This window comes from Eublepharis macularius, chromosome 4 (assembly GCF_028583425.1).
Source record: "Eublepharis macularius isolate TG4126 chromosome 4, MPM_Emac_v1.0, whole genome shotgun sequence".
In the NCBI taxonomy this organism is placed as follows: domain Eukaryota; kingdom Metazoa; phylum Chordata; class Lepidosauria; order Squamata; family Eublepharidae; genus Eublepharis; species Eublepharis macularius.
The window spans coordinates 181371956-181390007 of record NC_072793.1 but is presented as its reverse complement, the minus strand read 5'-3'; the positions used below and the strand labels follow the sequence as shown (position 1 = coordinate 181390007).

General features: G+C 45.9%; 1 protein-coding gene across 1 annotated transcript; it reads left to right on the top strand.

The window, feature by feature from the left end:
- Positions 1-561: 561 nt before the first annotated feature.
- On the top strand, positions 562-17013 carry LOC129327981 (class I histocompatibility antigen, F10 alpha chain-like). Its single transcript, XM_054976726.1, has 8 exons — positions 562-613; positions 6606-6989; positions 8080-8349; positions 10803-11051; positions 13231-13506; positions 14275-14557; positions 14733-14737; positions 16931-17013. Exons 1-8 carry the CDS (start codon positions 562-564, stop codon positions 17011-17013), a joined length of 1602 nt encoding a protein of 533 aa, XP_054832701.1.
- Positions 17014-18052: the final 1039 nt, after the last annotated feature.

Here is an 18052-nt window from a genome sequence, read left to right as displayed (position 1 = left end):
AATACCACCTGTGTTAGGGTGGGGGATGGGCATTGCCACCTGCTCCACTCCTAATACCACCTGTGTTAGGGTGGGAGATGGGCATTGCCACCTGCTCCACTCCTAATACCACCTGTGTTAGGGTGGGGGATGGGCATTGCCACCTGCTCCACTCCTAATACCACCTGTGTTAGGGTGGGGAATGGGCATTGCCACCTGCTCCACTCCTAATACCACCTGTGTTAGGGTGGGGGATGGGCATTGCCACCTGCTCCACTCCTAATACCACCTGTGTTAGGATGGGAGATGGGCATTGCCACCTGCTCTGCTCCTAATACCATTGCACAAGAGTAGAAAACTACAAGTGAAGGAAACAAAATCACCAAACAATCATTAATTATGTAATAAATTCAACAGCAATTAATACAATGAATAATTAATAGAATTATACTAAATCCAAATGTGCAATGTATTTACATGAAGAATTAAACACCAATTAATAGCAATGAATTACAAGCAAAGTGCGTACTAAAGCCGCTGTTCTAGAACAATGAAATACTATATCCTCATGGTCAGAGCAACATGTTTCTGTATAGTCCACAAAGGAAGAACGTCCCATCAGCAAGTCTCCAAGGTAAGTAGCTCAAATCTTTTGTATAAAAATAATGTTTTTTGTTGCTTTACAGGTGGAAAAGATCCAAGATGTCCCCAAGGGCGTAACCCCTTCGCCTGGCAATCAGGGCCAGCACCCGTTCCCTGTTGTTTCATCTGAAGAAACCGCCTCTTCTGGGGCGGTTACAGTTCCACCAAGTTTAATACTCTGTATTCTTTGTTTGTTTCCCAATTTGTCATAAGGTATGCTATTACATAGTCAAAAGTGGCGGCTGAGAAGCTAAGCAAACAGTGCGTACTAAAGCCTCTGTTCTAGAACAATGAAATACTATATCCTTATGGTCATAGCCACAAATACATTGTGCATTTGGATTTAGTATAATTCTATTAATTATTCCTTGTATTAAGTTGTATGCTTTCTGGAGGGCTGGCTGCCTCACCTGGGCTTCCCTCCACAGCAGTGCCCCCCAGAGGAGCACCAGGGTAGGAAGTGAGTTGTCTTGAATATGCCTAGTTTTTTTATATAGTTGGATACTTACGTGTTATTGAGGACTCTTTCATCAAATTCTTGGTTCAAGGGTATCTTCTTTCTGCTAACTTACAGATGGCAGAAAAGTGGCGGCACATCTCAAAACCTTTGCAAGCAGTAGCAATACCAGCTGTAAACTCTTTGTGTGTGAGGAAGAAAGAGTGTGCAAGGAGCACGCAGCCTCTGTACTAGGGATGCGCTAGACTGGAAAATTTCTGGAGTTTTGGGGGTGGAGCCTGCAAAGGGCAGGGATTTGGTAGAGGAGTAAACTCAAAAGGGTGTAAGACCATATAGTCCATCCTCTAGAGCACCCATTTTCTCCTGGGGAACTGATCTCTGTAGACAGGAGATGTGTTGTAATTCTGGGAAATTGCCGTGCCTCACCTGGAGTTTGGCAACCCTGCTCTCTGCTCAGTCCTCTGTAGATGGAAGCTGCCTAGTCCACTGTTGTAGGTCACTGGCAGAACATCGGTCAGTCGATCCGAGCATGGTCTGTTCTGGCAACGGCTGTACCAAGTATCACACAGTGAGAGACATTTACCAACCGTGTTATCCAAAATCTATCTACCTGGAGATATCAGTGATTGAGTTCATGACATTTGGGCTACAAAGCCTTCTGAAGGTGTCACCTTGCAAATTGATAAAGATAGAACATTCTCTGTTGTGACTCCTTCCTGGGGGAATGGCCTGCCAAATGAGATCAGGCATTGTGCAGCAGGTCATTTCTATTAAATAGTGCTATAAGGGTATAGTTAACATATCTTGAAATTTTTCCATGCCTTACATGGTTTTTATTGAATTGTTTTCCAGTTTTGAAATCCAGCTCTGTTGCATGGCATAAATATTGCAGCGTTTTCTGGCCACAGAATCCAAAATATTTCTAGCTGCTGATAACAGGGACTGGAATAGGGTTGCCAGCCTCCAGGTAGTGGCTGAGATCTGCCGGAATTACAACTGGTCTCCAGGCCACAGAGATCAGTTCACCTGGAGAAAATGGCTACTTTGGGGGGTGGACTCTATGGAATTATGCCATGCCAAGGTCCTTTCACTCCCCAAACCCCACTTTCTCCAGGTTTCTCCAGGTTTCACTCCCCAGATCTCCAGGAATTTCCCAAGTTGAAGCTGGCAACCCTAGACTGGAATTGAACAAAGGTGGCCCTCTAACCCCCTGGCTACCCTCCCCTTTATTTGGATTGTTTTCACTCCCAGGCTTGGCGTTAGCTCCTAGCTATAAGAAGCTGTCTGCATTGGCTTTCAAAAAAGGAGAAATGACTGGGCTCAAGCATTTGGGGAAGCCACGTCACAGGGGCTCCGTTCTCTAATTCCAGATGTGTGGGTTTGCCGTGGGTGCCTTGTGGTGAAGGCAGTCCTTGCTCCTAGCTGCTCTAGAACTATGACCTGGCTGGCCAAAATAAATTCCTTGGGATTGGTCCTCCTTCAAGTTAAGTTCCAAACACTATGCAGCAGACCTGGCCTGGTTTGTCCAGCTATCACAAATGGGGAAAGTCTCCAGAAGCTGTGTGAGTCCCAAAGCAAAATCCAAAAAATCAGAATATGGTTCCCATAATACCTTTTATTAGGGCCAACCAAATGGTATATAGGAGTGTGTAAGCTTTTTGATTCATCAGGTGGAATGTTATTTTTTTTTTAATTTAAAAATCTCATTTTTTTCAGTCTTTTATACCATCCAGCCTGATGAAGGGTTCTAGAGAACTCAAAAGCTTGCATGCTGTTATATGCCGTTTGGTTGGTCCCAATAATAAAAGGTATTATGGAAGGTGCATTCCGATTCTTGGCTATGTCTGAGAAGTGTCTTCACAACAAACCCTTTCCAGCATGCAAAAATCCTTACCTACCCAGCTGCTGCCTGCAGACTTCCAGACTTTCATTTTGTAACTGGCTCCAAGGATGCAGGGGCAGGGGTTGCTCCCTAGGCTATTGCCTAGGGACCCAAAGGATGGGGGGAATCTGGAACATCCAAAGTCTACAATCTCTTAGTACTCCAGTCTCACAGCTGTCTCCGGGACACCTCTGGGCACATCAGACCAGGCCAGACTAGCCTTTTCTCCTTTGGGGTTGGGAGATCTCCTACCCCAGTGGGCTTTGTCCATAGGCAGTCCAAAGTGTAGAGGAAGGAAGAAAAAAAACCAGTTGGTGTTAATGTGATGCAGCTTCCTGTTTTCAACTAGAAGTGACATCATGCTTCTCTAGGAAATGGCCAGAAACTCTATGGTTTCCAGGAAAAACCTGGAAATGACATTAGTCCTCTATAGGAACCTGGTGATTACTAGAGAGGCATTTTTAGGTTTCCCCAGAAGAGACATCATGTTGTCGCCGATGACTGCCTCTCCATGTCCTCATCCCCAGTCTCTTGCTGGTTGTCAGGCTGGACTTAGGCCGAATGACCAGGTAGTGGCTCAGGGAGACCCTGAGCTGGCCAGCTGGCTTAGGGTGCCAAAAGCCCTTTGGCAGGCCCTGAATGGATATGCTAAACTCCATATTCCTTTATGAAAGTACATATAAGTCTCTGAAGTCGGTTTGGTATGCCTGGCAATCCAAAAGAGCTTTGGAAGAGGAGATATGGGGGAGGCACTGGCAACATGAAAGCCATAATATCACTTTCAGAAAAAAAACTGGTAGTGAGACATTTCTGGCAATCCCTCGAGGAACGTGATAGGATATCCTGGTTTTCTCAAGAAGTGACGTCATGCTGCATGTAACAACAGTTTTTTTTTTAATTCTCCTGCCAGGAGAATTGCCTGTGACAGTCAACCATGGTTGATGGCAGGAGACCTCCTGCCGTAATGGGAGGCCTGGCTATCCTAGGATTTATGTGCCTTTCTGCTTGGAAAATAAATTCCTCTGAATTGGGAGAGGAATGAGGCTGTTGATTTGGCTGCCAAGATTCCCAGAGTCCCACATACACTCAACTGAGCAGCACCTTGAATGGCAGATTGGTGAGGCCCAGGGCCCATTAGAAATCAGTCACTGACCCAAGGCAGTTTTCTTGAGCAGCTAAAGGGAACAGTTATTCATGCCTTACTTAATCCATTACTGGAAAAGAATGTGCCAGAGAAGTTCTGACCTCAGTTGAGAGCAAACTTCCTTCCTCTTCCCATTTCAGTCTGTCCAGTAGAAAGGAGATGTGCTCAGCAAACATTGACTGCAGTGCGTTTCTCTTCTTGATTTTCCACCTTCACCAACTGCAGCTCGTCCTTCGAGAGAGTTCTTCCACTGGATGAACGGATTGGGAATGAAGAGAGCGGAGGAAGAGACTTGAAGATGAGATCTGGATGGCTTTGATTCAGTGGCCACTCCTGGCCTTGGGGCTGGCTGTCCTGCTGAGAGGCTGCTCTGGTGAGTTGTACCGCTGGAGACTAAACTCCAGCCCTCACATACCAAGGAGGGAGGGTAGACTCTGCACCCAGATAAAGGCCCTGTGCAAGGTGGGGAAGGTCATATTTTAACACTTTCCCTCCAGGACAGCCTCAAATCTCGTTCCCAGGGGAAAATAAGAGAGGATCTTTGTCCTGGAATGAGAGAACATTTTACGTTTGGTCAGTATGTTTTCCTGACTATCTAAGCACAGTACTGGAGCCATCCAAAGCCTGTATATTGTACCCATTCGGCAGTTACAGCAATAGCTGCCCATCAGTTACTAGATTGAATTCAAGGTATTGGCTATTACATATGGAGTCCTTCTTGGCTTTGGTCTCTCATATTTGCAGCACCACCTCCTATGCCCCGCCTCAACAACTTCACTTATCTGAACAGGTGCCACCCAGAAAATGGGCAAAACCAACAACTGCCCATGCATGTGCCTTCTCTGTGGTGGCCCCCACCTTATGGAATGGCCTGCCTGATTAGGTCAGGAAGGCTTCCACTCTCCTGGCATTCTGCAAACTATGCAAAACTGATTTTTTTAGGAAATGACAAAGGTGATAGGGCTATACTATAACACGACGGTGCAAGAAGAAGATACTTTAATAAAGGGAACGGCATGTGGACAATACTACTTTGCACAGTATGTATTGACTGTTTTGCCTTGATTTGCATTGACTGCCAGTGTGGTATAGTGGTTAACATGTCACACTAGGATCTGGGAGACCCGGGTTCAAATCCCCACTTTGTCATGGAAACTTGTTGGGTGGCCCGGGGCCAGTCACACACTCAGCCTAACCTTACAGCACAGCCTTATTGCTCGTGTAAGAAAGCCCTCCTAAATAATTCGGGTTTGCATAGTTTGCAGAAAGCTAGGAGAGTGGGAGCTTCCCTGATTTCTTCAGGCAGGCTATTCATAAAGCGGGAGGCACGATGGAGAATGTGCCCATATGAGCAGCTGTTGATTTTGTCCGTTTGCCAGGCGGCACCTACTGAAGACCCTGTTGAGCTGAGCTGTCATGGCAGAGCTTTGAGAGACTTCCCCTCTCATAGATATAAAGAAACAAGGCTATGAAGGGCTGTATATGTGATAGCTAGTACCTTTAATTGAGACTTGTGACTGATCGGTAGCTGAAGGACTGGCTGCTAAATGGGAATAATATGCATGCTCCATCTAGCTCTTGTTAATAATCATGCTGCAGTTTTCTGCACCAGCTGGAGTCTCTGACTTAGAGGGGAGACTCCCATAGAGTGCATTACAGTAGTCAAATCTCTGTTACCCAGTGGCTTGATTGGCTGTGTAGAAGTGTGTGTGTGGGGGGGTATCTTTGTGGCAAAACTAGAAGACATTTTTTGCAGCTGCGCAAAGCTCCTAACGGAGACTGCAAGGGTCAGCTGAACCCCCTCAAAAGTGGTGAGCACAAAGACCTTCAAGACCTCCTCAACCAGTGTCACTTCTGTCTTGTCTGTGTTCAGTTTCAATGTCTTCACTTTCAGCCAATTGACCACAGCTGACAGGCAGCGACTCAGCACTTCTACTGCACCACCAGGAGATTTGGACAGAGAGCTATAGAGCTAGAATGCAATGACAAAGTCCAAAAATACAAAAAAGGTGTATAAAGAAATATGGGTGTAAACTACCAATGCAATACACCCCCCGAACCCACAATATGCAAAAATATAGGTGACAAGTGTACAATTTTAAACAATGTTCCGTGTACCAATAACAAATGCATCAATACACTGAAAAATGGAGAGTATAAATGTGTAAATATATAATACCTTAAAAGTTAGTTAAAACACGCAACGGATTGCCAGCCAAACTCTGTGTTGCCCTGTGTATTCACATCATTAATAATTTTAAACCAATTCAAAACAAGGACCCAAATGTCTCCCGCTTGTAGCATCAGTTGGACATTGGCAAATTACAAATAAAGGTGGGCTATCCATAAAGGTAATTAATGAATTAATTAATGTAGCCTGAGCCCTGTTGTTTAGACAAGGGGGCTTTCCATCTGCTTGTCGTTTGGAAGGGGGGGCAGGTTGAATGGCAACCCCATCCGGACTTAGCAGCCACTTGCTCATGTCCTACTCCTGTTTACAGGCAATGGCTGCAGGGACGAGAGCCACGGAGCAGCTTGCAGCAGTTCCTGCTCCAGCAACGAATTCACATGCCACAATGGTCACTGCATTCCCACGGGCTTGGCCTGTGACGGGATTGACCACTGTCCAGACGACAGCGATGAAGCCAACTGCACCTGTGCTAGTGACCAGTTCGCATGCAAGAACGGGCGCTGCATTCCCACAGGCTTGGCCTGTGATGGGATTGACCACTGTCCAGATTACAGCGACGAAGCCCATTGCTCTTGCACCAGCGCCCAGTTCGCATGCAAGAACGGGCGCTGCATTTCCCTGAGTTTGATCTGTGATGGGGAGGACGACTGTCGGGATGAGACTGATGAGAGCGAGGACCTCTGTGCCATTCAGGGTGAGGATCCCATCTTCCTCTCCTCACTCTCTCTCTCTTCTCCACCTTGCAGCCACGAGGGCACGTCGTGCCTCCTGCATCTGTTGGCATCCTAGTTCAGATAGTTAGAACAGAACGCTCTGCTTCTTTCCTATCCTGAGCGGTGTTCCTAAAATAAGGACTCACATTTCCTTGCTAAAGATAAGCACAAGCTCTGTGTGGATCATACAATCACAGGGTTAGAAAGGACCTATAGGGTCATCTAGTCCAACCCCCTGCACAATGCAGGAAAATCACAAATGCCCCACTGAACACACACACAGTGACCCTTACTCCAAGACCAGTTGATGGCAAAGCACCACTAGGATGCCTAGCCAAACTGGCCTGGGGAAAATTGCTACCTGACCCCAAGGATGCGATCAGCCTAACTCTGGGCATGTAAGGGGCCACGAGATGTTTGTTCCTCTGCTGTAACTACTAGACTACTCTGTCACATTGGTAACTTTGCAGAAAAACTAGCATCCATGCTGGATCAAGGATTCCCCGTCTCCCTTTTTGCAATTGCAGTCTTCACCTTGACCCTTTCTTCATTTCACCTTCGCTTACTCTTTTCCCCAATTCCATTGCTAGTTTCTATTAGTTACCTCCTTCCCCAAAAATGTCAGGACAAGGGAATACGGTTTTGTCTCTCTTTGGGGTTCTTGGGGACCAATTTCCTCCCTCCTCTAGCGTGTCTTCTATACTTAAGACAGACCCCTTCTCCTCACCCTCTCCTAACTTGCCTTTTCTGTGAGATGGAACAGAAAGTGGTGTGCGCTTTCTTCCTGGACAGAAGGGATTGGGACATAAAGAGGGGACTAAGAGCCAAGCCACACGTGACAAATGACACTTGCCTGGCAAGTGAACAGACTCACGTGTATTCCTCCTTATTCACTTGCCCTCACTTCGTGATCAAGTGGAGCGCAAGTGGAGGGCAAGTGAACAAGGAGGAATACACGTGAGTCTGTCCACTTGCCAGGCAAGTGTCATTTGTCACGTGTGGCTTGGCTCTCAGAGATGGTCTGGGTTCTTGATTACAGGTCCCCTCATGCTGCCTTCCCTTCCCTCCTAGGCTCCTTTGTGCACTCCTTGTTCTATTTCCGCACAGCAGTGACCAAGTTGGGCCAGGGGCTGCTCCTATTCATGGAAACGAGCTACATAGATGGTCAGCCCATTACATACTTCGACAGCAACTCTAGGCAGGTTCTTCCTCGGGCATCCTGGATGGAGGACAGCCTGAACAACGAGTACTGGGAGGAGCAGACCAACAGTACAATGTATGATGAGGGGGCATTCAGGGGCCACCTGGGGTTTCTACAGAAGCGCTACAATCAAACTGGAGGTGAGTGGAACTGAAGAGGGGCATCTATCAATTTATCCGTCTTTCTGTCTGGAAAGAATACTGTGAACAGTGGGGTTAAGAAGCTGCAAAGTGCCTGAAGTTCCACCTGTGACATTCCAGGGCAGCAACAGTGTGTTATGGTAGACAAAGTGGGTCAGCCTATCTGCTGAAGAATGGACACAAATTTTATACAAATGGGCTGTTTTCACACTACTAACCTGCTTCCATGATGTTGCGAAACATTGCACAAAAAACCGCGGAAGATAGTATCTTCTCACGTGAGTTCTGCGCGATGTCACGCAAAACTCTTGCGAGAAGACGCTATCTTCTGCGTTTTTTGCGTGACATTTCGCAACATCACAGAAGCAGGTTAGTAGTGTGAAAACGGCTGTGGATGCTGACTGTGTTCAGTGGGAAAGACTCTCAGTCACAAAGGACACTCTGAGGTTGACCCCAAAGTCAACATTCTTTAACCAGGGGACTTCACAGAGGGACAGACTCCTACCGGAGATCCCTGAGTTACTCTTCATTAACAGGTTTGATTGTATTATTTTGTAAAGCAAAATGACTTTTTACCCACCCCAATAGGTGTTAAATTAGCTTAGCCCCTTTCAATATAGATTTTATTTTATGTCTAATTTAAAAATAGAGGCCCGCCTCTGCTCACCTCACCATGTCTAACAATAGTATGAATACCAAAAGAGCTGCTTTGCCTCCTGCCAAAAAAGTTGCTGCAATACCAGATGAAGCAACCGCGAAAGTGATCTTCCCTTTTTTTGTGAACTGTAGCCAATGTTAGATTTGTAACCAATGTCATACCCTGCCTTTTTTCCCAATGGGGTCTCAAAGCGGCTTACACTGTTCTCTTAACCTCCATTTTGTTCTTACAACAACCTTGTGAGGTAGGTGAGGCTGAGTGGCCCAAGGTCACTCAGCATGCTTTTATGGCAGAGTTTGAATCTGGGGCTCCTAATTCCTAGATACCCTAACCACTATACCACACAGGCTCTGATAGGCCAGGGAAGTTGTTTTGAAAAGGTTAGTTTCCACCCTCCCTGTCTGTGCTGACTTTCTCCACAACAGGGACCCAGAGCAACATGCATCATTTTCCTGCCCTCCATTTTCCCTCACAACCACACCCTATGAAGTAAGTTAGACTGAGAGTGTGTGGCTGGCTCAAGTTTACCCAGCAAGCTTCTGTGGCAGACCGGAGATTCAAACCTGGATCTATTTGATCCTAGTTTGTCATTCTAACCACTGCATCACACTAGGTTTATTTAATGGAGATTTTTATTTTATTAGTGCATCACACTGGTTCTGATATCTCAGGGAAGTTCTTAATGGACACACACAGACACACTTTGATTTTTAAAGGAGGGGATATTTTCCACACTTCTTGTCTATGTGGCCTCCAATTTCTTGGCTTCTTGTGAGTAAACTTTCACATCCATTCCATATAACACACAGGGTTGTTGTGTATATGAAGCTAATCTGTGCTGAGATGTACGGACTTCCCTTCATTTTGGGCAGTGACAATCCCATCGTCACCTTGCAGCTGGTTGCCAATTTTCAAATCCTCCCCTTATTTTCTGATGAATTAAAAGCAGAACCACAAGTGACAAAAGGCACAGGTTGGACACTTGTCAGCGTCCCTCAAGTTTTGATGGGAAATGTAGGCATCCTAGTCTTGCAGCTTGGCTCTCTGTCTGCTGTCCAATGGACTTTTCAACTGTCACTTGTCCAACATTCCGCCAAGCTGCCTACATTTCCCATCAAAACTTGAGGGAAGCTGGCAAGTGTCCAATCTGTGCCTTTTGTCACTTGTAGTTCCGCTCTAAGTCTTCCACAAAAGAAGAACCTCAGAGGTGTAGCACCAAAAGACAGAGATCTCTCAGTGTCCTGACGTTTCGCCAGCAGCTGTGGCTGGCATCTTCAGAGGTGTAGCACCAAAAGACAGAGATCTCTCAGTGTCAGGAACTACAATGTTCCTGACACTGAGACTACGTCAGGAACTACAATGCCAAGACCACGGCAATACAGCCCGGAAAACCCACAACAACCATCGTTCTCCGGCCGTGAAAGCCTTCGACAATACATCGAAGAACCTCAGCTTGATGGTTGTTGTGGGTTTTCCGGGCTGTATTGTCGTGGTCTTGGCATTGTAGTTCCTGACGTTTCGCCAGCAGCTGTGGCTGGCATCTTCAGAGGTGTAGCACCAAAAGACAGAGATCTCTCAGCACCAAAAGACTGAGAGATCTCTGTCTTTTGGTGCTACACCTCTGAAGATGCCAGCCACAGCTGCTGGCGAAACGTCAGGAACTACAATGCCAAGACCACGGCAATACAGCCCGGAAAACCCACAACAACCATCGTTCTCCGGCCGTGAAAGCCTTCAACAATACATCGAAAACCTCAGCTTCTTTTGCAAATCCAGTTCCTCACTTCTTTTCCAGGGCTTCACACCTTTCAGTGTTTCCAGGGCTGTGAGCTGACTGAAGACCAGACCAAAAGGAGATACTTTCACCGGGAAGCCTATGATGGGAGAGAAATCAAGCACCTCAGCGCAGAGGCCCACTCGAAAAACAGAAAGGCAGAGGAGTTCTTTTACTGGACTCATAAGAGGATCTTCCGCCCCCACTTGGACTGCATTAAGATGCTGAAAGAATACCTGGAATATGGGGATAAAGTTCTGAAGAGGAAAGGTGAGTGGAGAAAATATCAGTGGATCCTAAAGTGAACAGTCACCTTTACACACAGGGTAGAATTTATTTGTTTATTTAGAACATATTTATGCCATCTCTTCATAGTCTTGAAGATAAGGTATTTGCCATGTTGGACAAAAATGGTGGCGGAGAATTATATTTTTGTATTGTATTTTCTCATTCCCTGAACCTAGAAAACGTTTTTGCCTTCTTCGGGTCCCGCTCTTCTATTACAGACCAACACAGCTACCCACCTGAAATGATTTTTGTCTTGTGTGAACTTTCTTCTCACAAGCTGCCCTCCCCCAAACACACAGATGAGGGAAATTCTAGAATGTCATCCCTGCCCCTGGAATTTGAAGCGGAAGATCCCACTTCACCAGGGCTGATTCCACACGAGGTGTTTTTTCCAAAGTGGCCCCGTCCCAAGTGTGATTGTTTCCCATTTGCAGCAGTGATTTTACATGGCACAGAGTAATCTGTTTTTTTTAAAAAAAATCCCTGTTAATATCCTTGTCTTCAATCACTTTCACACCAGATGTGGATTGCGTTCCCTCTGCTGACAAGCCGCCATCATGATTCTCCACCTGCCTTTTGAAATGTTTTGTTGCATGCTCAGGAGTGCCATACAAAACCATTTTTGAAAAACATACGTTTGCATCGTGCTGCTACCAACCAGTGCAATACTCAAATCCTTTCGTAAGGCTAATTGCTGGAAGCTCTCTTAACACAACACGTTTTAGCTTTATTTTGGGGAAACCGAGTGTGATGGAATGGTCTCACCAGCCCACTTCCTCAGGTCCAGGGAGCCCCGAAATTGCCACTGCCATCTTAAGTATTTGCCTGCTGAGGAGTTGTCAGCTTCTCTCCGTGTAGTATATGCTGCCACCAACACATCTGAAAGAGAATAAATACATCTATCCCTCTATATCTGCTTTGCTTTTAAAAGGCTCTGTCTAGGTGCTGTGTGTCCCATTTTGGTCATATCAGCTAGCACGGGGATAATCTATCGCCCTTTCATGCCTTCATGCTTCAGGGATGGTAAGCTCAACTACCACCCCTCCCCTTTACAACTCTTTGGAAAGTGGGACCAAATAGGCATAGTGCGGGTACAGAGATCAGGCTTTGGTCATTCAAAATAAAATAAAGTTTGAAAAAAGTACACACAGTCTGTACAAACATCAACCTGAGCAAGGATATAAAGAAAAGGTGAAAATGAGGGTTGGGGAATTTCTTTTTCCAAAGTTCATTCTGTAAGTGAGCACTGGAATTGGCTGCCTAGGGATTTGGTGGGTTCCCCCTCATTGACTGTCTTCAAGGAGCAGCTGGATGAATATGTATCGGGGATGCTTTAGGCTGTTCCTGCATCGGGCAGCAGGTTGGACTAGATGGTGTGTAAGGCCCCTTCCAATTCTACGATTGTCTGATAAGTTATAGCTGTTGTTTCCTCTTATTCTCTTTTTTGAGCACGCTTTCTCTTTCATTTATCTTAGAAATCAAGGTGCCCTTTTGTAACTTCAGCCCTTGCAGTTGTTTTGTGTTACACTGCCGGGTGGTGCTGTAGCAGGAAGATAGGAAGGCCGGGCAAGACCTTGCCTGCCTCTGAGCATCTACCAAATAAAATTCTGAAATTTTGCAGAACTTCCCTTCTTTGACCCTTCTCTCATCAAAAGTCTCTTTGGCCCAAAAGGAATTGATTGAGTGGCAGGATGAGTGATGTGCTTTAATGGCTGCAAAATTGCCCAGCCAGCCCTGATCGCTGCTTTAGGATGGGGGACATTCCATTGTTGTAATGCACACTCAGGGCCAAGCTAGAAGTGACGAATTGCACTTGAATGTCAAGTGAACAGACTCACATGTATTCCTCCCTGTTCACTTGCGCTCCACTTGTACTCCACTTGTACATGTCAGTCTGTTCACTTCCCATTCAAGTGTAATTTGTCACTTGTAGCTTGGCCCTCAGTTGGCTCAAATGCAACAACTAATTTTGTGACTTGCATAACAAGCCCTTTCAGGTGTGAATATCGGGAGCTAACTATGGCGAACTGACAAGCAAGGATCAAGTCCAGTTAAAGACCAATGAGAGTTTCCACTGTCTAAGCTTTCGACAGTCAAGCTCCATTCCTCAGATACTTGCTCATATTTTGTTAACCCAAGTAATTTCTGCCATTTTTTGTAGAACCCCCCACAGTGGAGGTGACATACAAGAAGGACCTGGAAACCCTCGTCTGCCGGGTCTACGGCTTCTACCCCAAGGAGATCAACGCCACCTGGTGGAAGAATGGGGCAGTTTGGGAGCAGAAGACTCTCCGCAGGGGTGTTGTCCCCAACTCAGATGGGACCTACTACACCTGGTTCACCATCCAGATTGACCCCAAAGAAAAGAGACGCTACCAATGTCACGTGGAACATGCTGCCGTGTGGGGGCCACTGGCTGAGGTCTTGGAACAGCCTGGTGAGAGATTGCTGGAAGGGAAGCCAGTAGGGGGACCAGATAACTTCAGTCTGTGTGTCACTCCCAAATCTTCCAAAAGCCAGCCCTTACTCTCCCCAGTCCTGCTTTGGTCTAATGGCCTGCCATTGCCTAAGATAGGTTGTAGGTGCCTATTGGTTTAGTATATTAAAATGAATATTGATAAAATGAACTGTGAGTTAAGTAAAGGGCTAGCAAGATTCCAGATTACTCTACAGTCTCTGTTTCAGAGTCCTTCCCATGAAAGAAAGAACCACATTGCTGCATTCTGTTCACTTTGTGCCCTTCAATTTACAGAGATCTGGACCGATGGGGGCTGTGTAATATTCACCTTAAAGCTCTGGAGGCATCCAGTGGGCAACTCGTGGAAATGATAGTCATAGTCTAAGAGAATTATCACAATCACCCACCTAATCTCAGAAGGTGGGAGCACCCAAAGCAGGGCCTTCAAAAATGTCCATAGTGGTTGAGTAGGTTCATAAGGGAGTAGGTGGTCCTTCAGATATGTAGGTCCCAAGCCATGTAGGGCTTTAAAGGTCAACACCAGCATTTTCAATGGGGTCTGAAAACCGATTGGGAGCAAGTATAAACGAGCCAAGGCTGGAGTCGTATGGCTCACATGACCCACTCCAGTCTACAGCATTGTGCACCAATTGACATTTCCATGCACGTTTCAAGGGCAGCCCCACGTAGGTTGCATTGCAGTAATCTTACCTCAGTATAACCAGGACCAATGTTCCCATTCCGCAGAGCCCCCAGAAATGAAGGTGACACACAAGCTGGGCGCTAACCACCTGGAGACCCTCACGTGCCGGATCTATGGCTTCTACCCCAAGGAGATCAACGCCATCTGGAAGAAAGATGGGGAGGCCTGGAAACAAAACGATCCGTGGCAACGTCACCCCCAACTCAGAAGGGACCTACCAGACTTGGCTCAGCATCGAGATCGATCCCGAGGACAGGGAACGCTACCAGTGCCACGTGGAACATGCTGGGCTCCTCAAACGTATGGAGGTACCACGGCAGGAGTCTGGTGAGAGACTGCAGAAAGGGAAGGGCTAGTGGCAGCTGTGGAAATTGGGAGTTTTCACACAAGGAGAGCGGAGGGACTAAAGCATTAGCTAGTGCTAAATGTTTGGACTTAATTCCGAGGAGCTTGAGCCAGTCTTCATTGTAACATCTATTGTGACACATTTTTGCATTTCCAGGCCCAGTGTGATCAGGTCTCTGGAGAGGTAGCGTACTCATTCTTTAAATAAATGATTCTAAATAAGGTCAAAGCCCTACATGGCCTGGGAGCTGGCTGCCTGATGGGATGCTTCCTCCTTTGCTTGAACTCATTGCCAGTGAAGATCAGCAGCTGCTCACACGTGTGTGTTGTCTGTTGTGGCCCCCACCCTATGGAATGGGCTGCCCGGGTGGGGGTGGGGGGAGTCATCAGAAAGGCTTCCATGCTTCCGTCATTCTGCAAACTCTGTAAAACAGAATTCTTCGGGTAGGCATTTTAGAAAGGCCTATATTATGACAAAATAGTTCAGGAAGGCTCTTTTATGACGGGAGCAGGATAGTAAACTATAGTATGTACGTGTATTACTCTACTCTCACATCTTTTTTATACTTATGTACTAACTTTCTCTGCATTGCTTAGCATATTGTATCTAATACTTTGCACTTTGTTTCAGACGACTGATTCTCGTCCTACTATATCACTTATTGGACAACTTGTCCTATTGATTGCATTGACTTAACTGTGTAATATGCCTTGAGTCTCAGTGAGAAAGGTGGACTGCAAATTAAATTAAATTAAATTAAATTAAATTAAATTAAATTACATTAAATTAAATTAAAGATCTGTCAACAATGAACCCACATAAGCTGCATAGCTTTATATGCCGTCCCCCAAAGAACTCCCATGGTCTTAAAAATCGCACAATACTCACAGGATGCTGCCAGTTCCCTCACACGAATTTTGACGTCACCCGGGGCAGGCAGTGATGTCGGTGCCACAAAAATGGAGTCATCACTGCCTGCCTCTCGGTAACATCACAAATCTAGCGAGGAAGTTGGAAGCATCCTGTGAGTATTGCATGATTTTTAAGATGTGGAGAAATGGCCAGTATTGCAAGTTGATTGTTTAGCAGTTAATATCTTTAACAGTAATTGCGACTGTAGAAATGTGTGTGTGCACTTTGCTTTTTCTTTCCTTTACAAACCATTCAAACCTCCCACCTTCTTCTTAATCTGCATAGCTGAAGCTGAGGCTTTGCTTCAGCTTGCAAGAAGACTTCAGTTTGGGCAGAAGTCTGTAAAAAAAAAAGATGCTTCAAAGAGTCAAGACAGCTATTAATTAAGGAAATACACAGTCACTGAGAAAGGAAGGACTTTTGGAGCAGAGCCCAGAGAAGTTGTCAAGTAAATGCCTTCGTTTTGTAAAGAGCTTGCCATGCTGCTTCCAAGTTCCTGGCTTCTAGCACTTAAATTGTCACTGCAAATAGCAGAGGGACGTTCTGGAAATAAATGGGCCAGGATACTCTGATCCTCTTCAAATGTTGCACTGCAGCTCCCATGATCATCCCTACTAGTGGCCATTTTTTATCATCTTTGCTTATTCCCTGTTGCGTTATGCCTGCCAGAAAACAGATGCACACATTCTTTTATTAATATTGATAACATGAGGCTGTTCTGGAGATAACCTGGGCCAGGATGGTTCCTCCTTTTGGGGCTCTGCAACCTCCGTGATCATCCCAAACCCATTGCCCAATTTCCATTTTTTAATTTTCAGATGACTTATGCTTCCATTGCAAATCACATGGGTGGTGGCTGTGCAGATAATTCCGGCCCAGGTGTTCCAATTCCCTTTATTTTTGACTTTGCAATTCCCATGATCCTTCTAAAAGTGGTAGCCTATTGGGAGATTCTCAGATTTATTTATGGATGAATTATGCCTGGCACAGAGACTTTAACTTCCTTTGGAAAGGGCACAGGCAGATGGAAACAGATACATCTGACAAAGGGAACGTTGACTCTCGAAAGCTTATATTCTGAAAATCTTATTGGTTTTTAAAGTGCTACTGGACTCAAATCTTACCATACCAGTACAGTGTAAAGGTCCCATTAAAGAGAGGTTTTGCGAGTTTCCCTCAAAGTGGAGAGCATCTTTGGGGAGGAAACTGTATCAAAGTGGAACCGCGACCCAAGGGGCCCTGCTCTCAGCAATTTCACAAGGGGAGTCAATGTTCTTTTTAGACCTCCCTTTGTGAAAGGAGAGACGCGCCACACACCTAGGACTCTCTCTCTTCAGGGAGTTTGAAGACTCTCCTTTTTATACATGTAAAAGCCTCCCTCATAATCACCCGAGCTTGCTTGAGGTTCAGTTAAATCAGTTTGCTCTTTTTTTCCATTTCAGACTGGCCCATTGTGGGGGGTGTCTTGGGGGCTGCGGCTGCCCTCTTGCTGTCGGCTGGGATCATTTGGTACATCAGTAAGTAAACAGGGAGTGCAATGCACCAGGAGTGGGGAGAAGTCATTCTAGGGCACATTCCTGGCAGTAGCAGCTGTACACTCCAATACTGGAGCCTACTGAAAGCACCGTAACTGGCCCTTCTGCTATAACCAGCATTGTGGCCATCAACTAGAAAGCGTGTCTGCTCCATTCTCTGCCTTGGAATCAGGATCCTCCACCCACTGTGGTGAAACGAAACCCTTATGATTTTTACTGGCTTTGCATGTTCTTTTCAAATAACAGACAGACAAGCACATGTTCCATACCTAAGAGGACACATGGTGGTGTGGGTGAGATGGGAGTGGTGAGGGGCCAGGTCTCATTTCCAGTTACTCTGAAGTCTTCAATCTACCTCCACCCGTCACTTTTAGTTTGTGCCTCAGTTGTCCTCCGTGCTGCAAAAGGAAGGTTATGTCAGTGGCAACAGGGGTTATTTCAGAGCAAAGCAAGAGCTGGGTTGCTGATGGGAAAGCCTTCCTAAGAACAATTAGCCAGGCAACTGCTGGGTCCTCTTTATGCAAACTTCCAGTTACAAGAGATCTTTTTTATCCACAGCACAAAAGAAGAAAAATCCCATTTAAAAAGGACACAAATTAGATGCTATTCGACTATTTTATTGCAGCCATTCAGCAATGAAGATTTTAATGCAACTGGGTCCAATCCTTTGTTTCAACAGTTTTATAAACCTTGGAGGATAAATTCTCCACTAGTTTCTCAACCAAGGAATGGATACCTGTAGTTCCAGAAAACACATACATTCTAAAAAGATACATATGTTCTCCACTAGTTCCTCAAAGAAGAGGACTAGCACCAAAATGAACAAATTTAGGGTTGCCAGATCCAGGTTAGGAAATTCCTTGAGATTTGGGGGGGGGGAGAGCCTGGAAGGGGTGGCGTTTGGGGAGGGAAGGACCTCAGTGGGGTATAATGCCATGGAATCCATCTTCCAAAGCAGCCCTTTTCTCCAGGGGCACTGATCTCTGTAGTCTGGAGATCAGTTGTAATTCCGGGAGATCTCCAGCCACC

Bases quoted from the DNA above. Each gene is read 5' to 3' on its own strand.
- LOC129327981 (XM_054976726.1), top strand. From the start codon at position 562: ATGTTTCTGTATAGTCCACAAAGGAAGAACGTCCCATCAGCAAGTCTC. The intron at 8,350-10,802 runs GTGAGTGGAACT...CTTCTTTTCCAG, and splicing joins GCGCTACAATCAAACTGGAG to GGCTTCACACCTTTCAGTGT. The intron at 11,052-13,230 runs GTGAGTGGAGAA...CATTTTTTGTAG, and splicing joins TAAAGTTCTGAAGAGGAAAG to AACCCCCCACAGTGGAGGTG.